Source organism: Rhea pennata, chromosome 7, assembly GCF_028389875.1.
Source record: "Rhea pennata isolate bPtePen1 chromosome 7, bPtePen1.pri, whole genome shotgun sequence".
Taxonomy (NCBI): Eukaryota; Metazoa; Chordata; class Aves; order Rheiformes; family Rheidae; genus Rhea; species Rhea pennata.
The window spans coordinates 22,240,343-22,267,092 of record NC_084669.1 but is presented as its reverse complement, the minus strand read 5'-3'; the positions used below and the strand labels follow the sequence as shown (position 1 = coordinate 22,267,092).

General features: G+C 44.6%; 1 protein-coding gene across 3 annotated transcripts in view; it reads left to right on the top strand.

Moving 5' to 3' along the window:
- Positions 1 to 26,750, top strand: part of GBF1 (golgi brefeldin A resistant guanine nucleotide exchange factor 1) — a 111,809-nt gene extending 85,059 nt beyond the window's left edge. Inside the window, exons 12-40 of one of the 3 annotated variants that reach the window (XM_062580151.1) lie at positions 981 to 1,192; positions 1,727 to 1,825; positions 2,239 to 2,433; positions 2,782 to 2,968; positions 3,993 to 4,133; positions 4,686 to 4,774; positions 7,876 to 8,078; positions 8,522 to 8,645; positions 8,938 to 9,063; positions 9,690 to 9,772; positions 10,074 to 10,310; positions 11,107 to 11,200; positions 14,277 to 14,453; positions 14,945 to 15,009; positions 15,146 to 15,269; positions 15,571 to 15,642; positions 17,048 to 17,142; positions 17,598 to 17,751; positions 17,959 to 18,181; positions 19,817 to 19,980; positions 20,294 to 20,540; positions 20,969 to 21,156; positions 21,956 to 22,106; positions 22,510 to 22,640; positions 22,985 to 23,086; positions 23,841 to 23,954; positions 24,202 to 24,379; positions 24,589 to 24,726; positions 25,076 to 26,750. In XM_062580151.1, coding sequence (XP_062436135.1) covers positions 981 to 1,192; positions 1,727 to 1,825; positions 2,239 to 2,433; positions 2,782 to 2,968; positions 3,993 to 4,133; positions 4,686 to 4,774; positions 7,876 to 8,078; positions 8,522 to 8,645; positions 8,938 to 9,063; positions 9,690 to 9,772; positions 10,074 to 10,310; positions 11,107 to 11,200; positions 14,277 to 14,453; positions 14,945 to 15,009; positions 15,146 to 15,269; positions 15,571 to 15,642; positions 17,048 to 17,142; positions 17,598 to 17,751; positions 17,959 to 18,181; positions 19,817 to 19,980; positions 20,294 to 20,540; positions 20,969 to 21,156; positions 21,956 to 22,106; positions 22,510 to 22,640; positions 22,985 to 23,086; positions 23,841 to 23,954; positions 24,202 to 24,379; positions 24,589 to 24,726; positions 25,076 to 25,362 — 4,400 coding nt within the window. In that variant the 3' untranslated portion in view covers positions 25,363 to 26,750. Of the gene's footprint in view, positions 1 to 980; positions 1,193 to 1,726; positions 1,826 to 2,238; positions 2,434 to 2,781; positions 2,969 to 3,992; positions 4,134 to 4,685; positions 4,775 to 7,875; positions 8,079 to 8,521; positions 8,646 to 8,937; positions 9,064 to 9,689; positions 9,773 to 10,073; positions 10,311 to 11,106; positions 11,201 to 14,276; positions 14,454 to 14,944; positions 15,010 to 15,145; positions 15,270 to 15,570; positions 15,643 to 17,047; positions 17,143 to 17,597; positions 17,752 to 17,958; positions 18,182 to 19,816; positions 19,981 to 20,293; positions 20,541 to 20,968; positions 21,169 to 21,955; positions 22,107 to 22,509; positions 22,641 to 22,984; positions 23,087 to 23,840; positions 23,955 to 24,201; positions 24,380 to 24,588; positions 24,727 to 25,075 lie in introns of all 3 variants that reach the window. The other 2 variants (XM_062580152.1, XM_062580150.1) reach the window with 2 other exon arrangements.

The following is a 26,750-nucleotide window of genomic DNA, read 5'->3' as shown; positions in this document are numbered from 1 at the left end:
TACAGCAGAGGGCTGTGCTGCCATTCAGAGAGACTTCAACATACTGGAGAAATTGGCAGAGAGGAACCTCATGAAGTTCAATAAAGGCAAGTGCATGGTCTTGCATCTAGGGAGGAATACACCAGTACAGGCTGGGGACTGACCTGCTGGAGAGCACCTCTGTGGAGAAGGACCTAGGAATCCTGGTGGACAACAAGTTGACCAAGAGCCAGGAATGTGCCCTTGTGGCAGGGAAAGCCATGGTATCCTGGGCTGTGTTAGGCAGAGCATGGCCAGCAGGTCAAAGGAGGTGATCTTTCCTCTCTACTCAGCCCTGGTGAGGTTACACCTCAAGTACTGTGTCCAGCTCCTGGCTTCCCAGTACAAGAGAGACAAGGAGCTAATGGAGCAAGTCCAGCAGAGGACTACTAAGATGATTAAGGGACTGGAGCATCTCTCATGTGAGGAAAGACTGAGAGAGCTGGGCCTATTCAGCCTGGAGAAAAGACTGAGGGGGGCTCTTATCAATGTGTATAAATATCAGGAGAGAGAATGTCAAAAGGTGGATGCCTGACTACTCAGTCAGGTCTAATGACAGAACAAGAGGCAATGGGCACAAAATGAAATGCAAGAAGTTCCCTCTGAACCTAAGGAAAAACTTTACTGTGAGGGTGACAGAACAAGTTGCCCAGAGGGATACCAGAGTCTCCATCCTTGGATGTATTCAAAAGCCACCTGGACATCGGACACTTGAGCAACGTGCTCTAGGTGACCCTGCTTGAGAAGGGGGATTGGACTAGATGATCTCCTAAGGTCCCTTGCAACCTTAACTGTTCTGTGATTCTGTGCTTTCCACTAATCTGTGCCACCCTCCGCTAACAGGGTGTTAAACTCCTGTTCCTGAACTGGTCTATAATGATTTGATTTGTACCACTTGTTAGACAGCACGAAAAAGCATAAACAAAGTTGTTAGAGTGCTAATGTCTCTTATTTTCCCTCAGGAGCAGCACTGGTCCCCTATGGACTACCATGTATTAGAGAATTATTCCGCTTTCTTATCTCACTCACTAACCCTAATGACCGCCACAACTCTGATGTGATGATCCATATGGGGCTGCAGCTGCTAACTGTTGCTCTGGAGTCGGCTCCCATTGCAAACTGCCAGTCCCTCTTGGGACTTGTGAAGGAAGAGTTGTGCCGGCACCTGTTTCAAGTGAGTCTGGCTTATGCTAGCATGGGACATGGCACTGACTATTTAAATAATGATTTGGATTAAACAGTCTATTGGAATTTAGTATGCTGAGGTTTGGTAGGTCTCAGTCCTCAAATGAGCTCTCTGCTACATTGCAGTGAGAGTTCTGAATTGCATCAGTGGAACAGTGGTCTTGAGAGTACGTATGAGTAACCTGTGTTGCAGGCTTGAGATAATTGTGGTTACCAGCTTAGTTACTAGCTATTAATTGCAGAAGGACCATCTTGAAGGCAGCTCTCCTCTTGAGTTATTTCACCAGTAAAGGGATCTGTGGGCTTACCAAAAGAACAAAGCTGTAATATGAAATCAGTGCTACTTGTAAGCAGTAGGGAAGTAAGTACATTCATCCTCTTTCACAGAAGGACCAAGAGGTTAAATAAGGGATTATTTTCTGAAATACCATTGCTATGTGAAGCCATGGGGGGATTTGGGGGAGGGACCATGTCACTACTGATAACATGTTGTTCTTTGGGGGGGATTTTTTTTCTTGTTCAGCTACTGAGTGTTGAACGGCTCAATCTGTATGCAACCTCCCTCAGGGTATGCTTTCTTCTCTTTGAGAGCATGAGAGAGCATCTGAAATTCCAGCTGGAGGTAAGTTTTTGAGTATCACCGAGGGCCTGGTAATAGTTCTTCAGACAAATGCATGCTGCCAAGGCAATAAGATGCAGCCTAAGTACCAGTTTACCTATGTATAAATGCCTCAGTGGTTTATGGGCGGGCTGTGTAAGCCTTTTCTTGTTGAGATAATAAAATGTCTTTGAAACTGATATACTATACAGCCTTTCTCCTACCATTCTTTAGAATGGTAAATCCAGGAATCCAGGTTCACCGAATAGTAGAACCGTGTGAAACCTATTTTACAACCTCCTGCAGAATGAACTACCATTAAATATGGAGTCATATTATGTGGAAAGATGAAGCTCAGATCTCTTTCTGTAGCCCTCAAAGCTATTCACTGTCCTGCTTTCATTTTCCTAAACTGAGCTGTGCTGTGTTTTTACCAGATGTATGTCAAGAAGTTGATGGAAATAATCACTGTGGAAAACCCAAAGATGCCCTATGAAATGAAGGAGATGGCTTTGGAAGCCATAGTTCACCTGTGGCGGATTCCCAGTTTTGCTACTGAGCTCTACATTAACTATGACTGTGACTACTACTGCGCCAACCTCTTCGAGGAGCTCACCAAGCTGCTCTCCAAGGTGCTGAATGGGCCAGCCTTGTGCTACCCCATCGGCCTGGGCTGCCAGGGTAGGAGGGATATAGAAAGGGAGGCTGCTGAGTCAGAACAGAGTTAAGCACAGAAGCAGAACTTGGGAGTGGTTGGAAGATTTGGGATGAATAGGTTGCAGAGATGAAAAATGCATTTAACATTTGGAGATAGAAGAGAAGAGATTTAAACTATTAAGTGTATGCTCGAAAGCCTTGTTTGGAAAGTTTTGGATGTTCTGTTGTGTGCTCTTGGGTTTCCTGGGCAATGAGGGAAACTCCCTTCGTCCATCATGGAGAGGCATGAAAGTTGTCTAATATTTATTTATTTTATTTCCCAGAATGCCTTTCCTGTTTCTGGACAGCTCTATACTGTCCATCTGCTGTCTCTGGAAGCATTGTTGACAGTGATAGATAGCACAGAGGCACGTTGCCAGGGCAAAGTGCTGAGCAGCACCCATCAGCAAGAGAAGGAAGTTGCCAAACCTAACACAGAAGCTGTGAACAGCACCAAAGAAACAAGCAATAGTAAGACCCCTTACTTTGATATTTTGATATTAACTCAGTCTTGTGCTAATCCTGCAAATCTCATTTTGGTAGCTCACATAATAAGCTTCTTAAATATATGGTTTTGGTCTTCCATTTGCATGTTTTATGACTACACACTTATATTTATAGCATGGCTGTCAGAGCAGGGCCCCAGAAAGGCCTGGTCCCTGTGTGAATATCAGAGAGATGCTGTCCACTGTTCCAAAATGATATCATGCCTCTTTTCCTTTTCAGACTCCACATGTTAGAGGACCTAGAGATTTCTTAGGGGTGGAATACTCCTAACAACCTTAAGCACAAGAACATTCACTTTTTTGTTAACTTGAAAAAAAGGAATATGCAATTTTAATCTTGTTTTGATTGTTGTTCTGAGTCTTACTTTGTCCAAGTCAACACATTCTCTTTCTTAGAGGAAGAAACTACCTTGTTATGTGCTTGTGGATAAGACTGGACTCTTTTGACCAGCAACTTCTGCAACCAAGATTTATTTGCATCTATTTGAGCATTAATGGGCAGAGTCATTCATGCCCTTACTTCATTTGTATTATTTGTGAAGTGAGATGAATGACTGCCATGTTTCCTGCTTTGCTGTGCATCACAGTGATGATAAAAATCAAACTAACTCATCTTTCACCCATTGCACAGAAAGAGTGCGGTATCTAGTTTTTGGGCTAAACCTCTACTTAGCACTCATTCCCTACCTGTTCATTTGAATGTACAATATGGTGGAAGTAAAATCTACAGATAATAAAATGTACCTCTCATGTGAAGCTTCATTTAAATGTCATTTCAAGACTGAGAGGCCCAACAGAAGGATGATATGCTGTGGAGTTCAGGTAGACAAAATACTGAGGAATCACCACCATTACTGCAGGGAATATAACTCAGTCCTTTGAATAAGCACATACTCAATTCGGAGTGGTCACTTTTCTCTTTTTCTTTTAGAAGCTTTTTTCCCTGGCTTATGAGTCTGTCTATGTATTTTTTGTTTTAACTTCTACAGATAACGAGAGAGTGCTCAGTGAGGGAAAATGTTCTGGTGCAGTTGCTGAGCCAGCTGGGACATGTCCTCCCACCAGTGGATGTCTTATGGCTGACCAGATGAAGCACGGATGCATGGCACTGGAAGGAGGAAGTGAGGCAGGTAATAGTCTATGCAGAATGCTGACTGCTACTGAATCTGCTGAGAATGGTCCTGATATTTGCTCTCTGGTTTTAGTGTATCATAAACCCCTATAGCTATTACATGCTTATAATTAGATTAGAAGGAGGTATGTTGTGAGTACTCATTAGCTATATGTGTGATATATGCCTGCTATAGTTAAATTTCTACTGGAAGGGGATTGGGTTTGGTGGGCCACTTTGGGGCAGAGTGTGTAAAATTCATCCTTAGGCTAATGTTTTTAAGGTAATCAAGGGCTGTCCGAAGGATCAGTAATGTAAATAGTCACAATAGCCAGAAAATTAAATCTTGTGGCTGTATGAAATTGTCAGGCCAAGAAGGTACTGTACAATTATTGTGCATAAAATTTGGGGGGAGGAATGTAGTGGTTGGATAGTAGGGGAATCGTGACTACCATTTGCAGGGCAATGCATTGGAGCAAGACTCTGACTGAAAGTTATGAGTTGGGTACTACAGTGGGCTGAGTGCCACTGTGGAAATAGGTTTGGCTGTAATGACCCTTTATCCTTCTAGTTGAGAAAAGTGTCTCCAGGAAGCCTACTCGCTTTTCATGTGTCCTTCCAAGCCCTCAGGAGCTTATGCAGATTAAGAACAAAAAGAAGGTATGATTTGGAATGTACTACAAATATATCTCTGAATGTTCTCCTTATTTCCTCTGCCATGTGGATTTTGCATGACTAGAAATTTTTGAGTTCCAGTCTGTTGATATGAATTACAGTCGCTCATTGAAAATTCTACTACACTGCAGAGATATGAGTGATTGTTACCTGTTCTGGTTATTTGGCTGTGCTAAGTTAAAAGAGGTGTTGAGGAAATTTCATGGCATAATTTGTGAGCTAGATCCACCTGACTTCTGTCTGGGAAAGTTGCTGGATCTCATTTGCACTATATGGTGATAATCAGGCACCTCCATCAAAAATGAGAGGTTGCCTACTCTTATCAAACCTGTTAGTGGGGAGCATATCAAGAGACCAGTAGTAGAAGTGACGGTTTAGCCAACTATATTTTGTTTATTCTCATCATTGTTTTATCATGAAGATGACTGAAAAGATTATGGCTTGGTTATGGCAAAGCCATTCTTTGTCTGCATGTCGTTTCTTTGAATCTCGGTAATCCAAGTTACAATGTAAATTCTGTGCAACTTTCCTATTACCTGAGCTGCTTCTAGTCCAAGTATGCTGTTGGTAAAGGTACTCTATGCTGGTGGGTTTGGATTTATCTGCTGTCTTGTGTCAAACCTTAAGTATGGCATGCTTGTTCACCTCAGGAAGCAGCGGATGAATTTGTGTAAAGTCTTTATGAGTAACATGGGACAATTTTTTTTTGTTCACAGATGCTCATGTATAGATTTGGTTTTCTTCATTCAACATATGTAAGCTAGTTAGAAGGTTATTAAGTGAGATGTTACTAAGTTTCAATATGACAATGACAAATTTATTCTGGAGAGAAATGTGAGTGGCATTGGCAAGTAGGAGGTAAAGGAGCCTGACAATACATTGAAAAACAGATGTATGTCTTTGTTTGAATGATTCATTGGTGGTAAAGAGACAGTTTTTTGATGGTATCTGACTGAAAGACTTCCAGCTTCTCTCTCCAAAGTAGGTGACAGTGTTCTACATTATTGTAAGGGACGGGTGGTCATGTTTTCCTTCAGTGTTTTTGTTTATGTAAGTTTAAGAACTGCAAGAAATCTCTGGCTACTAGCATGCTAGTCTGTGCTCTGTGATCCACTGTGGCTGCTTGTGGATCTGAATGTAGTCTAAAGGATTGGTTTCTCTCAGTCTGCTACAGTACTGAAGAACTTAGTTTCTTCCCAGCAATGTAATGCTGTGGCGGGTAATGGGCAGCGTTGACTGCCTTAGCTGCAAGGAGGGGGGAAGGTGCTTGGCAGCACAGTCTTCAAATGAACCACTGAGTTTTGGCATTAACTAATTTCTAAGAAATTAGTATTGACGCAGTTACTACTTTGTATGCAAGCCTTTGTCTTGCATTAGATCTAGGTTTTGCTAATGGATTTTACATGATAGTCCATTGCTGAGAAGGTAGCTTGTGTAGTACTTCCACTGCTTTAACTGAAGATCTCTAGTAACAGACTCCAGTTTTCCTGTGCTGGAAAACAAGGCTAGGAGAATTCAAGAGCGTTGCCAGTGGCTGATCCCTGCAATAGGTGCGATTTTTCATAAAATTACAGGTGGCAGAAAAAGTAAATGGCCTCACACTACAGCAGAGGAGCAGAAGGAAATCCAAAAGTCTTTGTTAGACTGCCTGGGAAAGATTCTTCCCTGACCGTAAATTTAGTAATGATTTCATCCCAAGTATGTGAACAAGGCGCACAAAACAGCAACTTAAGAATTGTTGATGCTAACATGGCACCAGCATGTTCTATTTCCTTTAACTCTCAAATACCAAAAATTGTCACAGCTGGAAGGGTTAAGGAAAAAAAAAAAAAGCTAAATAAAAACAAAAACCAAATTATGCATCAAAGGAAAAGATTTCTTTGTGATTCCAAAGGCAATGAACAAAAGCCCTGAAGCATGGTACTGACATGATTAATGCAGTGTGAACTGCCAGCAGTCTGGTCTCATTCTCAGATGCTCTTGAGAAGTATAACAGATCTGCAGACTACCCTAGGGTTTGTGTTACAGACTTTATTGCTGAATAGATATACAGTCTTTTCAGTCCTGTCGTACTGGGGCAGCACATGTTTATTGTTACGCGCTCATTGCGTCTCTGCACTCCATGCTGTTAGGTATTTCACTGCAGCTTAAGGATGTTCACACAGGCCTGCTTGCAGGGGAGCAAAGAGGGAGGGATGGTGGCTTCTGAGATATGAGACTCCAGGGGAGCTAGTAATCATGGTGGTCACGAATTTAGTTCAGTAGGTCATCACTAGCAGTTTGATGGTAATAGGAGCTAACAGGGAACTGACATTTATTCTGGTGCCTTAGTAAAGTTCATACAGTTGTTTGTGCTTTTGTTTTTTCTGAACACCAGCAGAACCTTCAGTTAACCCTTTCTCGGTCAGTTGTTTTCTTACACTGTGGCTGTGGTACAGTCCTGTTTCTTAAAATAAGAATCAGCAAAACGGAGTAGCTGACTTCTCTTCAAAACCAAAAATGCACCTGTTCTTCCCAGACCACTGATAACTGTCATGCTGAAGCACCAGCTGTTCTGGGGAGCATGTCTTACCTGCAGAACGTTTTCTAGTTCTTAGCTTAGACTTTCACAGTGTTTCTTCCTTGCACCTGCTGAATAAGTGCTGAGGAGTCTTACTGTTTATCTCCTGGCAGTGAGGTAAAGTATGAGAGTAAAAGGCGGCTGAGGAACGCATGGAGCAGTGCTGCTGTTGTAACTGCTAGTCTCCTTGCCACATGTTTGGGGTTCATCAGAGACCTTCCTGTACTCTATTTATGTAATAGAGCAGATGGGGCATTTTGAGTAGCAGAGCTAATCACTGAGTGAAACTTCAGAGCTTTTCAAAGTTGGTGGCTCATGCTTGCTCTGTTCTGTATGATTTAATATGGATTCCCTGTGATGACTACAGGTTTTCTAACCTTAGTTAGCCTTCTTACTGGATCACACAGTACAATAAGTTTGATCATGTTAAAGTTAATTTATTTTCTATTGTGCTTTTGATTCAAATGCCAAAAGCAATCTTATATGCCCCTTTTCGAAATTCTAATTATCAGAATGTCTCCTTCAGCTCCTGATAACTGGCACAGAGCAGTTCAACCAAAAGCCAAAGAAAGGGATACAGTTTCTGCAGGAGAAGAAACTTCTTGCCACCCCTATTGACAACAACGAGGTGGCCAGATGGCTACGAGAAAATCCTCGCCTGGACAAGAAGATGATCGGGGAATTTGTGAGTGACCGTAAAAACATAGACTTGCTGGAGAGCTTTGTGGGGTGAGTATCTTTCTGTTTCCCTTTAATCAGAAAGGGATGCAAGTGCAAAAGTTTAGTGATGCATTAAAAGGAAATAGAACAGCAGCTGCTGGAGCCATGGAATCTATATTGCTTGTTTCTCTGTGTACCAGCATACCTTAATACTGTGATCTCTTGCATATGGTTAGCACCTTAGATATCCAAACTTCTTTCTGTAGTTATAGTCTCTGTGAAGGCTGCAGAGATGATTACAGACATCATCAATTGTATGACTGTTGGCTTTGTTTTATCGCTTCTACCTGTTACCCATGATATATTTCTTTTTCCTCACCCACGTGTCTTTACTGTCTGCTGTCTGTGAAATCTGGCATTCTGATAGTGAACCAGGCAAGACTGCAGTCAGTATGTTTATCGTACCTTTCCCATCCTGTTTGATTCTCATTGCTTTTTCGTTCTTCTTGCAGGACTTTCAGCTTCCAAGGTTTAAGACTGGATGAAGCTTTACGACTTTATCTAGAGGCCTTTAGGTTACCAGGAGAGGCCCCTGTAATCCAGAGGCTTTTGGAAGCCTTTACAGAGCATTGGCGGGTGTGTACTTGGTGGGAAGACTGGCTCAAACATTGGGTTGTGCATCTGCTTGCTGTGATGGACCTGTCAGATCAAACTGCCAGTATAAGCTTGCAGGGTCCTGCAGGCAGCAGCTGTTTTGTAGGAGGCAGCGCATGCTTTTTGAAAACTGGAGCGGAAGCCTGTTTTTTTTGTTTTTTTTTTTTTGGTTGGTCGAAGAGATGATTCAGTAGTGCAGGAGGAAAGTGATTCTCTTGGGTCACTGATGTCTTTGTTCCTGTAGGACTGAATTGTGTCCCCATTTGCTTTTCAGAAATCAAATGGATCCCCATTTGCTAACAGCGATGCCTGCTTTGCCCTGGCTTATGCAGTTATTATGCTGAACACTGACCAGCACAACCATAATGTCCGCAAGCAGAATGTTCCAATGACTCTGGAGGTGGGTATTACGAGCATGGGCACTTTTCTTCTCTAGTTTTGGTAGTGATAGTATTTGCTTTTTATATTAGTGACTATTTCTCTTGCTTTTTCCTGTCATTCATCACTCTTGAATACAATAAGTTGGTGTGCAGTAATGGAGTTGAATACAGTTGGAGAGGAGGAATGAGGGAAAGGGGCAGTCTGAAGAAATGCAAACTAGCAGATAACTTGCCAAGTTAGCCAAGAGGCTTGAATGTGTGAACAAACCAGATCATAAATCGTAGTAGGAGTGAGAAGATGGATCAATAAAAGAAGAGTTGTTGAAGCACTTTGAACCGGTTTGAGTTCAAGCCCTGCCAGTATTCATGCACTGGTACGGAGATGTTATTCTAATGTCCAGCCTCAGCTAAGCATGTGTAGCGTTACCTCCGTTCTTTCCCTATGAGCAAAAAGAAGGACTACTGCATACTGCTGTGCCACTAACAATAGCATTTATGGTCCTTGAGCTCTAAAGCTGTACAGTGAGGAACACAGGAAAATCTGCTTCTGGACCCTGTGAAAGCAAGTGGAATACTGACTGGAGCCAAGCACTTAAAGTGGCAGATGTTAAAAAAGTTACCTTGGTGTTGATTTTAATATTTTCAGGAGTTTCGGAAGAACCTGAAGGGTGTGAATGGAGGCAAAGACTTTGAACAGGACATATTGGAAGACATGTACCATGCCATCAAGTAAGATTCAACCTGTCATTGTTTCCTTTGTGTGCAGAGAGCAAGCCAGAGCTGTTTGGTGTGTAAGAGCTCTGGAAAATACTAAGAGGGCAGTCATGTGCCACTTTCCCTCAGATTAGCTTCCAGCCCTATAAGGGGGTGTGGTAACAAGCAGGCCATGGAAGGTAGAATGTTTTAGGACCTGGCGAAGTGACTCCAGAGCAAGTATTGCTTACACTTTCGGACCATCTTGTGAAAGGGTCTAAATGTTAAGTTTGGCTCAGAATGAGAAATCTAATCTTCCTGCATTACTCTCTTGTAGAAATGATGAGATAGTGATGCCAGAAGAACAGACAGGCCTGGTGAAGGAAAACTATATCTGGAATGTCCTGCTGCATCGTGGTGCCACTGATGAGGGAATATTTCTCCATGTGCCTCCTGGAAGCTATGACCATGATCTCTTCACCATGACATGGGGACCAACCATTGCAGCCCTATCCTATGTTTTTGACAAGAGCTTAGAAGAAACAATCATCCAGAAGGCTATCTCTGGTTTCAGGTAACTCTCACACTGATGAGGCTCAGAAAGATTTCAGTCTGGCTAGTGTATCATGTCTGTCTGCTACAAAGATCGCAGTGAATATTAACCATTACTTTTTCCTACAGTTGAAGGGCATTTTCTTGTGACCTACAGTCCTCTGATTTTGTTCAAGTATTTCTAGTGATTCATTTCATCTAGGCCTCTCTTGGTGGCACTGACTGTTTAGCCACTCCTAACTGGCGCAGTGATGCTGGCAGAATCCCTGTATATCAGCAAAATCTCTCATGAATGGAGCCATAGCTGTGACTGAATGGGATGGGGATGTTTTTTTGTACTATCGGTATTCAGAAATCTTGCTATCTATTAAAAACCCCATTAGAATGATCTTTGGTCACACTTGAATTCAAACCAGAACATGCCTTTAAGCATAGCTTTAAAGGTCTGTTAATATACTACAGTAGCCAGGATCTCTTGGAAACTAGAACTTCAACACTACTGCCAATCTTAGAAACTCTCCTTTATGTCAAGACATGAAATTAGGGGTATCTCAGCTGCGGGAGGCCTGTCTGTTTGGACTTTCCTTCTGGAAGTGATCCCTGAATCAGCACAGGAAATTATTAAGGTCCTGGGATCTCAGTGGACCTGATGATGGGGATTTTGATTTCCTGAGGGAGACTGCTGTACATTAACATTCATTATAAGTGAGTGGAGAGGAAGGTCTGAGATCTTAAGGTGAAGAGGTTATCTGACTTGCTGTTCTGCAGAGAAAAGTGCCTGTGCTATGTTGTAACATTGTTTCTTGTGCGCCCCCCAGGAAATGTGCAACGATTTCTGCTCGCTATGGCCTGAGTGATGTGTTTGACAACCTCATAATTTCTCTCTGCAAGTTTACAGCCCTCAGCAGCGAGGTAAGATTGCAAGGAGGGGAAAGAAGCTTAGCTCCTAGCATGTTGGAGCTTGCTCTGTCTGTTACGCAGTGGTTTGTTGTTGTTGTTGTTTTTTTGTTGGTTTTTTAGTTACTGCAGTATCTGTAGATATCTATTCCCCTGCCCAGAGTTTTAGGAGGGAGGTAAAGTAGGGCTTCCATAATACAGACTTAAATACATCAGTTTCCTTGTACTTGTTGCATAGGTGCCAGTTTGTGCAGAACAGAATACCATGATGTATAAATGTGTATTTTATCTACTTGGTCTCAGGAAACTTAAATCTCACAGTGATCAAGGTAGTAGTCATCCACAATCTCAAGCAAGTTTATGCATTTCAGTTATTAGATATTTAATTATAGGGCTTGTACAATGTCAAGAGGAACTGTTTTGTGACAGAATTTTCCAAAGTGTGAAGGCTGTGCATCTACCTAACATAAAACTAGCTCTGGATAGTCACTTGTTGTCCAGAGTCTGGAGTCTGGTAATAAGATCAGCAGAGTTGGCCCAACTTTTGCCAAACACTGAAGACTGTTTGTGTGAATTGTACTGTGAGAATAAATTCATCATAGGGTCATTGATGTAAGCTTTTTTTTCCCCGAAGTCGTTTATGTAGTGTAGTATCAGCCTGTTTTATCCAAAGTGTTTGATAGATAGTAGCAGGTCAAGCTGCATGCTAGGAAGAAAAAAGTAACCCCTTTAAAAGGGCGGAAGTTGCAAAGAAATGCACAGCATTGTTTTGAGAAACTACACAAGACCCATAATGAACAGAATAGCATGCAGACATACAAAAAGGGAAACAATCATTCAAGACTTAAAGCGTGGGAGTAAAAAGATCAAGAGAAGTGATTTTTGAAATTCCTTAAAAGGATAGAAGGAAGAGAGAAATGATTCTGTGGATTAATTCAGTTAACAGTTAAATTTCCTTATAAAAGAATTTTGTTTTCAGAGTAGCCTAATTCTATCTGGACTGGATGTTTTATGTCACTTGCATCCTGGCACTGGTAGCAGTGAAAGAGTACCTGTCTGGCTATTAAAAGACAAAGAAATCCCAAATGATGGGATTACTTTAGATTCCCTCTTCCTCTGCAGCTTACAACAGTAAAGATAAAATACTTGATCTTCTCCAGGCATAGCAGACCTTGAGACTTCCAAAAGATAATACAAGCAGAAGAATGTCTGCCATGAAACAAATGCTTCTTCTCTATAAATCTGTGTCAAACAACTAGACTAAGCTCTCAGAGGCACCACCTATTGCCAGCTGCATCCCATCTAGTTGTGAGACTGGACTCTGGAGCCAGCCTTAGGTCTGTGTAAATTAAGCAAGTATGTCTCTGGTGATGATGTAGAATCAGGGACTTCTGGATATGAATAGTTCTTATCTTTGGCTGGATTCCAAGTACACCCATTACATTCTGCTGCTGTGAATTCCTGTAAAGCTTGGAGACAGCAGAGGAATCACAGAGTCACGGGACGGTTGAGACTGGAAGGGGACCACTGGAGATAATCTAATGCAACCTCCCTTACTCAAGTAGGGTCACCTAAAGCACATTGCCCAGGACCTTATCCAGACAGCTTTTGGGTATCTCCAAGAATATGACAGCTGAACAAGTATTTGAGACTCGGTATGGTGGAAGGGAAGAAGGGGGGCTGTCCTCAGGGGCTGAGGAGACAAAACAAAGAGCAACTGCTAGAAAGCAAGAAAGAACATTAGTTGCTAGTCCCTTCTCAAGTTAGATCATCCTAGTGTTCAGGCGTTCTCTCTGAGTACTACACTTGTTATGCGTGGCCACCTCAACTGAAAGGGGAGGAATGGGAAGGAATATGGAGGGGGTTAAGAAGAGCAAGTGTCTTGATTCTTGATTCGCAGTTAAGATACAGATTGATTCTATGTCTAAGTAGTAGCAAAACCCCTATGTGTTCTGATGATGGTTGTTGCAGCTTGTTGCCATACTACAAAACTAGGGATATGGCTATTTGCACGACAAGAGTCCAGTGATATATGGGTTCATGTGATTTTGCCACAGCAACAGTGAGGAAAAAAACAAATCGGTTGTCACACTTTTGCCAAGCTTCCAGCCTGGCACTTCTTATGCATTTCACCCTTAGATCAAAGACCCATTTTGATCCTAGCACTGCCAGCAGTTTGGCTGAAGCAAGGACTAGTTTACAAGACAGCTGTTGAGTGAAGGAATTGCCAGATGGGACACATCTATTTTCTAGTCTTCAGATCGGAGATTTGAAGAGACACATATCCAGTCCTTCCTATCTTATGTTCTCTCATCTTCTTTTTAATGAAGGAATGGTTTTTGTCCATGTAAGCAAGAGAATAGCAAAGTCCATCTCTTACCAAAAGAAGCATTGTAATAAGCTTAAGCAACTCTGTAGAAATATGGAGCTTATTATTATGTCTGATTCTAGTTCACATAGTTGCTGGGATTTTTTTGGTTTTGGGTAGGTTTTTTGGCAGCATGTATTTGGTTCGTTTAAATATTTTTAGGATTTTTTTGTATTTTGAATAGTTGTGGGTATATTGAACAGGTTATGGAGGAATTGTGGTCCAGCAATTGTTGCCAGAGACTGTATGTCAAGATTCATGACTTCTGCTTCAAACCTGACTGTTAATTAGTGGTGAGAATAGCTTTGTAAGTCGCTAATAGTTTTTGCTATAGTTTCCACACTACCATTAGAGAAGGAATAATTGCTGCCTCCTAGAGGAGCTGTGATACTGAATAAAGCCTTTTTGTAGAAGGCTTGGATCCTGAAATGAGTTCCCATAGTACAATAAATCAGTGTTAGCGAGTTTTCAGCAAGCACTTTCAGCATGCTCTGTATCATTGTCATTCTTAGCGAGCTACGTCTGGGTCTCTCACTGATTCAACTTGTATCACATAAGCCACCTTGTCTTCATTTTTCTGCAGAATATGAACTAAGGAGTCCACAGCGTTTTACACAGAGTTGTTTTCCTTCCCATAACCAATTCTGAACAGTCTGCCCTAATTTGTGCTGAAAAAGAAACATCTCTTGCTGACTGACTGCCACCTCTTTTTTTTTCCTGCAGTCTATTGAGAACCTGCCCACTGTTTTTGGAAGTAATCCCAAGGCCCATATTGCAGCGAAAACTGTGTTTCACTTGGCCCAAAGCCACGGTGACATTCTGCGGGAGGGCTGGAAAAACATCATAGAAGCCATGTTACAGCTTTTCCGAGCAGAGCTGCTGCCCAAGGCCATGGTGGAGGTAACAACAGCCAGCTCATGGCTAATTGAAGATGGGAGTGGGAAGCTGGCCTTGCAGAGAGCCAGTCCAAAGGGGAGGAGTGTTCTCAGGCAAAGGCCTGGCTTTGGTAGAGTGTGTACAAGGCAAGAAAGCCTGCAAAGGGCTCAACGCCTGAGTTACCTGTAGGCCCCAGCTTCTCTCACAGGGTTATTTTTTTTCTTGCTTTTATTGAGTTTGAGAAATGCCAGCATTCGTTTTATATTAGCAGATTTTGACTGTTGTGCACAAAGGCATGTGACATAGGTATGAAGTGTTAGAATACAGCGCAGGCATTGCCGAACGTGAGGCACGCTTGATTAAAGGGGGCGTGCCTGTGTGAGAGAGTTGGTTGGAAATGCATGGGAATCGGGGTATAGCATTTTAGCATTAAGTGAAATGTAACAAAATGCAACAAAAACAGGTTATAAAGAAGTAGGCAGTTGAACATATACATGTTCTGGTCTGTCTTCAAGGTCGAAGACTTTGTGGATCCCAATGGCAAAATCTCTCTGCAGCGTGAGGAGACACCATCTAACCGGTGAGTGGTGCAGATGGCCCAGGAAGGTGTTTTCTGATTTCTTTTTTTTTGTTTTATTTTGTTTTAATAATAACACTGGAGAATAAAATATATGACTTTTTGTGGTCTTGCTGATCCTAGTGTCTTCTAATTGCAGTGGAGAATCTACAGTGCTGAGTTTTGTTAGTTGGCTCACCCTCAGTGGCACAGAGCAATCTGGTATGAGAGGGCCATCTACAGAGACACAGGAGGCAAAGCGAACAGCTATGGAGTGCATAAAGGTAATGCGTAGGCCATAGAAGAATCTGCTTTTGTACATAGTAACAGTCCTGTTTAGATAATATGCTCCAGTCCGTAGGCATACGGGCCCTTTCTAAGGGGCAAGGAGCTATCCGTTAATCTGCCTAGCAGTGTAGGGGTAATTGGTCCTAACTGAGTGAACTAGCTGGCAGGAGTTTTCCTCCAGGTTAGAGTGCTGAAGCCACTCTCCGTGTTCCTGAAAACGAGCTGTGATTCTGGAGGGATTTGTTCGTATGCCTTCCCCACCCCCAAACACACAGTCCTCTTTTCTATCTTTTGCAGCAATGTGATCCTGAGAAGTTGATCACAGAAAGCAAGTTCCTCCAACTCGAGTCCCTCCAGGAGCTCATGAAGGTGAGAGATACTGAGCAAGGGATAGGACTAGTGATGGGAAAGCTATGCTGTGTGTGATCATGGATATGTGCTGTGTGCTCACTAGCTCCTCTGCCTCATAGGAGGTCTTGGACTTGCTCAGTATTTGAAGCTAGTCGTTAGTTCAGCTGTTACATGTAGCTTCTGTGAAGGAAGCCACAATTGCTTTAGTAGCAGAGAAAAACACTAATTTGTGGAACACATCCTAACTTAGGGAGGTCAGGGTAAGTGTCTGAAAATATTTGTAGTCCTGTGTAGGAGCTTAAGTTGTAAGTTGTGCTTTTCACCTTTTCTGGTGTTCTGTATGCCTAATGAGGCATTGGAAAAGGCCAGTTTAGATGCAGGAGCAGTGCAGAAATATTTGACCCCGTTCTTCGAAGTAGTGTGGTACCTGTCTTGTCTGCTGTATAATAAAGTTGGACTCACTGGGCTAGAGAAACTCATCTCCCTGGGGTAGGATGGTTACTTACCTGATGCTCTTGGTAGCTCCTCAGGCTGATGTGGAGTTTGAGATTCTGCAGGCTGTGGTATGAATATCTGCCAGCGCCTGACTGGAAGCTTCTTGGCATGTTGCAGGGAAACCACTTCCAAAAGCCAATAGTGCGGAGCAGCCCTGTCGGTGATGCTGCGTGGGTTGGCAGTGTGCTGCCTAATTGCATAGCACTTCAAAGCTGAAGCACCTTTCCCTCCAGACTTTTGTAGTTTCAGTTCACTGGCTTCATCACAGTTCATCTGGGCCCATGACACTGTTAAGACTTTTGCTAAAACAAAGGAAAGGTTTATTTATTAAGGCTTACTCTAGAGGTTCAGAAGAGCAGGTACTGAGTTTCAGAATAAAGATTATAGGTGAGTAATTTTTCCTCGAAGAAGACTAATTTAAACAGTTAAGCCAGAACTTGCTACTTAGCTCAAACAAAGACCGTACATTGCTGGTCCACCCGGAGAAGTGTTGACTCAGTTTGCATATGCCATGCCTGCCACGTCAATTTTGGATGAATATTTTGCATAACAAGGGACTCTTGTTATGCATCCCTTCATCTGTGAGCTGATAGCTTGAGAAGGACACTTCCAATATTTGTAGTTCTTCCTGGATTTGTCTGCCTTTTCTTCACATTTTGTTAGCAAGAAGCTGCTGGGCTTCCAGATTCTTCCCCGTAAGAGAGACTTCATCATAGTTTAATATCTTAAGTTCATAACGCAGTTTGTCTAATAAAAAAAGTATAATTTTCCATATATTTAGCTTAGCACCTAGCTTCCAGTGCATTTTTGATACACATGACCTTCTCAGGCACTGGAGTGCAGCTTTATTTAAATTCTGAGCATGCTGTTGGATCTCACTGATGCTTTTGGGAGATTGTGGGTCACAAATGATTCCTGGCTTTTCTAGGCTCTAATCTCTGTGGCTCCTGATGAGGAGACATATGATGAAGAGGATGCTGCTTTCTGCTTGGAGATGCTTCTGAGGATTGTGCTGGAGAACAGGTAAGACCTTGAAATACATGCAGATTCCCTGTTACGTCTTTCCTTTACTGTAGCTGTTGCCTAGGTCCAGGGACTGAGTTTCTTATGTGCTTGCTTTGCCAGCTTAAGCAGCGTGTGGTTGTAATTTCAGGGCTTAGCAATTCCACTTCAGCATGTGTAAACAGAGAGACTATTCACCCATGAATTATTGCTTTATACCCTGAGATTTGGAGAACACAAACTGAACTCCAGAGGGAGAATGGGTTCTCCCACCTGGTTGCTCCATGAATAATGAAGTAAATAAAAAGAAGCTCGTGGGCCTTGTTATTTCTGTGACTGCTAGTATATGTCTCTGCTCAAGCTTTTCATTGAAGTGATGAAATAGTAGGTTGTCTGTAGTTCTGGTAGAGGCAGCTGGATCCGACTTGTCTCATCTCCTTTCATTCTGCCCTTTCCCTTCTCCTTGTTGTGGCTAGGGACCGTGTGACCTCTGTATGGCAGACTGTTCGAGACCACCTCTATCATCTCTGCGTTAATGCGGTGGAGTTCTGCTTCCTGGTGGAGAGGGCAGTGGTAGGGCTGCTGAGACTGGCAATTCGGCTTCTTCGTCGGGAAGAAATCAGTGCACAGGTAGGGGATTTATGAAGGGCAGTCACTGGGTTTGTGACTACGCTTGGTAACCTAGGAAACCAAATGCTGTTGTACAGACCACATTTAACCTCTGTACTGCAGATGACAACAGCAGTTGTAAATACTATTTAACAAATGAAGGGGACTTTGTTGAATGGAGTGTAAGTAATAGGATCTTTTATTCTTGATGTCTCCCTCCCTGGCCAGGTTCTCCTCTCATTACGTATCTTGCTCATGATGAAGCCAAATGTGCTTTCCAGAGTTAGCCATGAGGTTGCCTACGGCCTCCATGAACTCTTGAAGACCAATGCTGCCAACATTCACGCTGGGGATGACTGGTACACACTCTTCACCCTCCTGGAGTGTATTGGGTCTGGAGTGAAGCCGCCTGCAGCCCTGCAGGTTACAGCAAGGGCAGATAATGACACAGGTAAGACAGGCCAGCTTTTGCTAGGAAATCTGATGCCCTGCCTGCCAGATAAGCAGCTGCTTCTTCAAGCTTTTCAATTAGCAAAGGGCACTGCAAGAAAACAAAGCTGATATTAAACTACATTAGCAGGATTAAAGACCAGCACCTGCTGTTCATTCGTACTCCACAGTCTGTCCCTGTCTCTACTCTGCCATCTCTTCCTACTCCCTGAGCAGCAATCCAGGTGCTAGTCCCTGGGGGAGCAGTGGGAGGAAAACTGATATCAGTTGTAGCAGCTGAAGAAAGTCTTTGCTCTGCCGAAAGACTATTTTCTGGTAGTTGTGGTCTGGTGCCATGGGTAATACAGCCTTAATCTCTCGTCTGGGTGTGTAATGTAAACCCAGCTGTTGTTTCCGTCATGCTTGTTTCTCTTGTGAGACTGACTCCTTTCGATCTCCTTTTTAAGGATCTTGCACAGAGAGTTGTCTTTTAAACTTTTCAAATCCGTTTGTGTTTAGAGTGCCCGAGCCATTGTCCCACGACCAACCCACTGTTTCCCACTTCTCTTGACTGTATTAAAGACTGTCCTTTCAGCAAAGTCTGTTTGTGTTCCCCTTCAGCTGGCAGTGTGTTTGAGGTTGACAGCCTCAGACTTCTAAAGGAAACACTGAAAACTTTTCTAGAGGATTTCATTTTTCTCTCTACTTTTCTAGACCCAGCTCGCTAGGTCCTGGGGCTTTGTGCTGGCTAGCTTGGGGAAACCTAACCTTGCGAAACTAGGAAGGTCAAACCCATATGGCCTTTGCCTTTTTGGGGCTAATGCTGGGCTGTTTTCTCTCTGCTCTTTACTGTTTTTATCTTTGCTGCTTGAGCAAACTACTTGACTGTGGCACCTTGCAGAATCAAAACATTATTTCTCGCTATCTCTTTCAGAAAATGTTTAATGTGCTGTGCTTACAGCAAGTCTTTTTTCCTCATGAATTTCTAGATATTGTTGAATCATGGAGAAAATAAATTTGTTGCTTCTAAATCAAATTGTGTCAGTGGCTTAAATTTGGCCCTTGAAGAGATTTCTCTGCTTGCCATATGTGAAATTTAAGGTTACCCTGAAGTTCAGGGAAAGGAGATCTGACAGATGTGAAACATGCTAATGTTGATTGCTATCCATGAGAAGAACTTTATCAGTATTAGTGTGAAGTCCTCTAAGTGACCTCAGAGGCCCCATCTAGTTCATATCATTCTACGTTGCACTTCTGGAGTTGCCCTGGTTCAGCCTAGGAACTACTGGAGGTCCTAAAGTGCATAGTACATCTGATTCTTCTGCCAGAGTGAAAACGTTGGACTTTCTGCTATTTAAAAGCTACAGTCAGGGACAAGTAACATGGCAGAGGACTGTATGTCCCCTCCCCCTAAACGGGAAAGCCAAATATACCTAATGGGAAGAAACATTCTTGCCATTTTCTATGCGTGCTGCTGTGATAGTTATCCTTCCTCTCCCAATAGGAGAGGCCTGGCCCAGTTGCTTCCAGTACCAACTGGTAGTTCTCAGCTGACTCTGATCAGAGTGATCTGTATTGGTTCTCCATTATTCCTGCAGCTCTTCACTGGAGTTCTTGATTTGGCTTTGGTCTTAAACCCTTGCCTTGTGTCTTGAAGGTGCTCAGTCAGACAGTGAGGTCTCCTCTTCCTACCACCCAAGTGATACAAGCCTGGACCGTGGCTACACCTCTGATTCTGAGGTTTACACAGACCATGGGAAGCAAGGCAAGATGCATCGCTCAGTGACAGATGTGGATATGATGAACAGTGGCTGGCTAGTGGTGAGTAACGGATGGGCCTTTGGTGCCTGAAATAGACTATTCCTAGTGTGAATGTAGGAAGAGGATGCAGTAGAGAAAGAAGAAAAAAGACAACAAAAAAGAGAACTAAGATGAATTGACAATGTAAATGGAGAATGGGGAAGAGATGCAAATGGAGAGCAGTAGGTTTAGGAGGCAAGTGTGGAAGAAAAAGAAATGAATCCTGATAAAGCAGTATCACATGTTGGTTTCAGAATAAAGGCTCTCCAGCATGCGCATGATGTGATACTTGTTACATTTTCCTCTCCTGCTGCCCTCTTGCTGTGCCTTGCAGGTGGGGAAGGATGACATTGACACCTCCAGACCCAGTGCTGGGCTCAACAGGCTGGGGCCATCTCCTCTCGTCAATCAGTACAGCCTGACTGTGGGACTGGACTTGGGCCCTCATGATACAAAGTCTCTCATGAAGTGCGTGGAGTCCCTGTCCTTCATCGTGCGAGATGCTGCCCATGTGACACCTGAGAACTTCGAGCTCTGTGTCAAAACCATCCGCATCTTTGTGGAGGCGAGCTTGAATGGGGGTGAGGTGGTCCTTAGTTTCACAGTTAAGATTAGACTTGGGGTAGGCCAGGCAGTAAGCAGGGATGTGTGAAGTACACTGCCAGAGAATAAATTCTCCATTTCTGGAAGATGGTCCCCTGTGAGAATAATTTTCTGGCTCCTGCTAGCAGGAGGGACCTTATTCTTATCCCTGTCTCTGGGATGGAGGGGAGGCCTGTGGTTGACACATGTCTACATGGAGGAAGCAGTATCAGCAGGGATCATGATTTCCTGTTTTTGCGGAAGGCTGGTCCTGAGGGGTTCTGGTTACATCTTCAAGTGGGTAGCTTTCACTTTACAGGACAAGGCTTCTATTGAGCATATCAGAAGGTGATTGCTATGTGGACTGAAAGACAAAACATTTTGTGGTGGGGCATGTACGTGATAGTTGCCGCCTTTGAATTCCTAGGCTACAAGTCCCAGGAGAAGAGGGGGAAGAGCCACAGGTATGACAGTAAATCCAACCGGTTAAAAAAAAAGCCCAAGGAGAGCTCCATGCGGCGATCACGGGCCTCGAGCCAGCACCAGGCCCATGCACACAGTGATGAGGAAGAGGATGAGAGCGTCCCTGCCAGCTACCACACTGTGTCTTTACAGGTTAGTCAGGACGTAAGTATAGCAAGGATTTCCTCCTTTCCTTTCCCATACTCAGGGCCTGGCTAGGGAGCATTCATTGAAATTCTCCATGGTAGAGAGGGGAGGTTGCATCCTGGGTTAGTGGCTGCTGGGTGGCAAAGGGTGGGTCTGGTGTCAGTGGCTGCTTTGGGAGCATATGAGTTTATGGAGAGGGGAGAGCCCTGTGGGCTGGGACATACGGATTTCAAGTACAGAGGATCAGGATGATGGCGTCACTTCTCTCCAGTTGGGTCGTCTTGAGGTTGTGGGCCCAGGCTTGCTGAGTATCAGGCTGTTGGGCTCAATTCAGTAGTGAAGTTACTAGAACGTTGCTGTTTATTTGCACAGAGCTATGCTGAGATAGCTTTGCCTGTGCTTCACGCTTTAATTTGGGGGGGGGGGGGGGGAATGCAGGGGAAGTTGTCCCTGGACAGCATAGCCGAATCACTGGTTTTCTCCCTCGGCCTGGGAGAGTCAATGGTCTGTGCAGGGAATGGTTCCAGTTTTTCTCACTCAGCAGCCCCTGATGCTGTTTCTTTGAGATGGGATTGACAAAGCTACTACCTGAAGCAGATGTCACTGAAGGTGCCTGGCACTCCTCCACTTAGGGAGCACACAGGCAGCAGGACCTAACAGCATCCTCATAGCTATGCATGCACGTGAGAAAAGCATGGTTGAAGTACTGGGAACCTTCTAGCCTTTGTTTGGGGGAGAGCAGAGACCAGGTTTGCTTCAAGGGCTCGGGTTCTGTGTGTTGCTTAATGTGATGCTTGACTTGCAGCTCCTGGACCTCATGCACACCTTGCACACTCGAGCAGCCACCATCTACAGCTCCTGGGCAGAGGAGCAACGCCATCTAGAGCCTGCAGGGAGGAAAATCGAAGCAGATTCCCGAACTTTGTGGTCCAACTGCTGGTGTCCTTTGTTACAGGGTAAAGCCACCCCTTGTGATGAGAGTCAGGATAAGGCAGCACTGAGGACAGTTGAGGAGCCAAAGACTAACTGCAGAAAGCAGAAGGAGGTTGTTTTTAGGGTCTGCTGTCATTGAAAAGGGACTTGGGTCTGATCCAGAAAGGTGTCTTTAGCATGAGTTAGCTACCAGATTACTCCTGGACCTGACAGCAGGTTCCCAATCTGTGGCCTTGAACAAGTATAATTTTTTTTTTCCTTTTCTTTTTTTCTTTTTTTCCCTCCATGCAGAGTATTTGGTCTTTATTAGCCTCTTCATCCTAGGCTGGGAGCATTGTGGTGGTTGTAATATCAGGTGACACTTTCCTGGGGCAGTGGGGATGTGCACCTCCCTTGTGGGCTCTGCCCTGAATCCCTCTCTTGCAGGTATTGCCTGGCTGTGCTGTGATGCCCGACGCCAAGTGCGGATGCAGGCTCTCACTTACTTGCAGCGAGCCCTCCTGGTTCATGACCTGCAAGCACTGGATGCCCTGGAGTGGGAGTCCTGCTTCAACAAGGTAACTTCCTGGTTGAGCTGGACATGTGGACAGCAGTGTCCTGAAGAGCAATGTTGTAACACGGGAGTGGCAGAATGGTGTCCTAATGCAGCACTGCCTTCTTGGGCAGCTTCCTGTTTTACCACAAGAGACAAAGCTTTGCCAGCTCTGTTCCCATGAAAAGCTTCTCTCTGGTTAGGCCTCTGACAGAACCTCTTGGAGGATTGAAATGAATCCACTTATTTTGACTTGACACTGCTTCTCGCATCTCTGTCTAGAAACAAGTTCCAAAAGTCAACTCCTTCCTGTAATGTTGCCTTTGTAAATATCATTACCATGAAACATCCGTGTCAATGGTCCAACAGGTGCTGTTCCCTCTGCTAACCAAGCTCCTTGAGAACATCAGCCCAGCTGATGTTGGAGGGATGGAAGAGACCAGGATGAGAGCTTCAACTCTGCTTTCCAAGGTAAGCATGGACCTGTTGCCTGAAAGCTCGGGGGAGACCATGTGCATCAAGACGACCATACTGTGTTTGCTGTATTAGCTTCTTGGCAGCTCTGATCCATGTAGGTGTCAGTTTGCTAGCCTAACTGACCTCAGTGCTGGGCTTCTCCACTGCCTTCTGCTGCCAGGACATGCCTTCTTTCCAGAACTGTCTCCCTGATCCTGGCTTGCAGAAATGCTGTCAGTACGGAGTTTGTGACTTTTGAAGGATGGAGATGCACTGGAACAGGTTGCCCAGAGAGGTTGTGGAGTCTCCTTCTCTGGAGATATCCAAAGCCTGCCTGGATGCAACCCTGTCTAACATGCTCTAGGTGACCCTGCTTGAGCAGGAGGGTTGGACTAGATGGTATCCAGAGGTCCCTTCCAACCTTACCAATTCTATGATTCTGGGAGATGATTATTTCACCCAGCATTAGTTGGGGATGGTTGGTTCTAGTGGTGATATGAGGCAAGTCAGAAGCTTGTAGTACAGCCCTAAACCTTAAAGGATTGGAAGAAGTGGTGATACAGACCTGAGTGGTCTCATGCAAAGGAGATGAGATCCACTCCTGCATGTATAACTCAGAGGAGTGGCAGCATCTGCCATCTCCAGCTGGGCCTGTGCATACTTCTAGGTTGTCACAAGGAAGGTGAATTCTAGATTTGCAAGACTGGCTGTTGAGCTATAGGTAGCAGCCCTGATGCTACTGTTTGACAGTACTTGTGCTCTTTTGTAGGTGTTCTTGCAGCATCTCTCCCCACTGCTCTCACTGACCACCTTTGCTGCCCTGTGGCTGACAATCCTGGACTTCATGGACAAATATATGCATGCTGGCTCCAGTGACTTACTGGTAAGTGCCTGTCAGTTTCCAGCTGAAAGTGATGCTGCAGTGCCTTTAACAACTGTTCTTGGGATGTGGTTTTGTTTTGTTTTTGTTTTGGATTTTTTTGGGGGGAGGTATCCCTTCCCTTCCAAAACCCCCTTGTTCCATGGTCTGTTGCTTTGGCTTCTGTTCCCAAGATCACTTACCTGTTTTGAGCACTTATTCATTGCTATATGTCCCCTCTCTGTGTCCTGAGGAGTGTCTCTGATTACAGCTGGAGGCCATTCCAGAATCTCTGAAGAATATGCTACTTGTAATGGATACAGCTGGGATATTCCACAGTGCTGACTCACGGACAGGATACTCAGATCTTTGGGAAATCACCTGGGAGCGAATTGACTGCTTCTTACCTAGGCTGCGGGATGAGCTCTTCAAACAGACAGTTATCCAGGGTACGGAGGGGTAAAGAACCCCAAGAGAACCAGGTTTTGGGCCCGGTGCTTGTACTTCCTCTACCACCCAGCTGAAGTAGTACCTGAATATTGGTGAGATGATAGGTGCAGGAGGCCCTCAGAGTTTGGTGTGAAAAGGGCAAACTAAGAGTGGGGAAAAAGGGTGAACAAACTGCTGCATGGGCTGACTAGTTGTTTCATTTGTCTAGATACTGTCCCCAGTGTAGCAGTGGAGCAACATCCTCAGAAATCAATAGTATCTGCCTTGCCCCCTTCTCCTGCAGGGGATGTGAGACCAACTGCCCACATGGCACCTTTGGAGAAGTCATGTGAAGTGGGTGCCAGTGGTGAGTTCCATTTTCTTCTTTATGGTATCGTGATCCTAGCAGAGTGGTGTGGATCTGCTTTTCCTTGGTTTAGCATGATCTACAGGGACCAGGTCTGTTTTCTTGTGGAACTGTTGTGCTTGCAAATGAACAGGTTCTGTCTTTCTCGCTGATGTTAGCTGGGTGGGCAGAGGCTAGAGCAGAATGCCTGATCGGCACCTGCTTCTTGAGGCCTCGTATGAAGGTATGTGGAAGGGGAGAAACAGAGTAAGGCTCTTGAGCTGGTCTTCAGCCCTGCTTAGCTCAGAGCTGAAAGGTGACTTTATCATGGCCTGTGTAAGGATCTGCTTTGTTCTCTGTATTTTTCCAGAGTCTGAGAGAGCCGCTGCACCCAGTTCACCCAGCGTCAGCACCCCTGCCTCTCCTTCTTTCTCAGCATCAGCTCCAACGAAGACAAGCCCAGTTACAGACATACCTCCTACGACAGCACAGCCGCCACTCATCCTGCAGCCTCTTGCCTCTCCTCTGCAAGTTGGGGTGCCACCTATGTCTCTGCCGATCATTCTGAACCCAGCACTAATAGAGGCCACCTCTCCTGTTCCACTCTTAGCTACTCCACGGCCCACTGACCCCATGACAACCTCTGAAGTCAATTAGTTTGAGGTGTCTGAGAACTCTCTGCTAAGGAAGCTCTGTGGTGAAGGATGCTGGCCAAATGTTCTGTAGTAGTGGGCGTGTTTTAGAAGATGATGTTGACATGAGCAAAAGGGCAGTTGCTTCAATCCCCTTGAAGCATATCAGGTTCTGCTCCCTTCTTCAGGCAATTGCCCAGAAATCCCTGGCTGCTGTCTTCTCAGAGGCTTGCCCAGTTCCACTTACCAGTCTCTTCCTTGCCTTCACAATCTCAGGGGCCAGGCAGTACCACACTCAGCAGCCTGGGACCAAGCCACCACCACTTCATCTGGTGAGGAGAGGAAACTCTTTGATGTAACATCAGAGATGGGCTACAGTACAGACTGCCTCTCTGATTAATCAGTCCAGTTCCTAGACTATTCCTAAGCTTTTCTGCCCATGCTTCTGATCGCACGGCTTTGTTTGAGCTCTGGGCATGCCTGGGTTCAGCAGGGTGAGAATTTTGCCTATAAATATGGATCAGTTACAGTCCAGCTCCCAACTTGCTATGTAGGACTTCTTGTCTGCTGTAGTTGTATGCTTTCCTTCTGGGACATGCATCAGCAATCCAGTAGCGAGATGCGGGGCAGGGAAGCCTCGCAGGGGCAGTGCTGCCCTCCTGCCTTCTCCTGTGAACATACTACAGCTTTCTGGATGGAAGGGTCAGATTCAGACATCTCTGCCTAGTTAAGCAGGTGAAAAGGTGCAGAGACCTGAGAGCAGAGCACTGTGGCTATCTCTCAAACAGCACGTGGGAGCTACTCTCCCTGTGTTGCACAACAGTACTGTGTTGTTCACACCATGCTACATTGGGGTGTCCCACGCCAGGGCTGTTTTCAGTTCTCAGGAGATCTTATATTCCTCTTTACCTTGGGAAGGTGCTGGGATCTGGGGCACTGGCTAATGGATGCCTGGCAAGCTCTGCTGTGCTGAGGAATGGCCTTTCTCTTGGGAGCTCATGCAGGACTAGCACCCTTCTGCATCTTCTAGGTTTTGGGAGCCCACGTCTTTCTCTACCTAGAATGCTCCCACAGCCTGGAGCTGAAGCCCTGATTGTCTTTCCTTTGCTTCTCCCTTGCTACAGGGATGTCCTCTTCTTCCACCCCCTCGTGCCCAGAGCAGAGCTGGCAGCCTGGCAAGCACTGCATTTCAGTTCCTTGTCCTCTCTGAATTAGTTGGCTAAATCCTCAATAATACCAATCTCAGAAATCCCACTGGTGACTGGGAGGGGCATTGGGCATGACTTCAAGCTGGTATGTACTGTTCTGAGAAGAACCTAAGGTTGGGGTGGGAGTAGAGCCAGTGTACATAGAGTAAATGGCTACAAATCCAATGGACTTTTTACAGTGTAATAAATACATCCTGTAAATGAA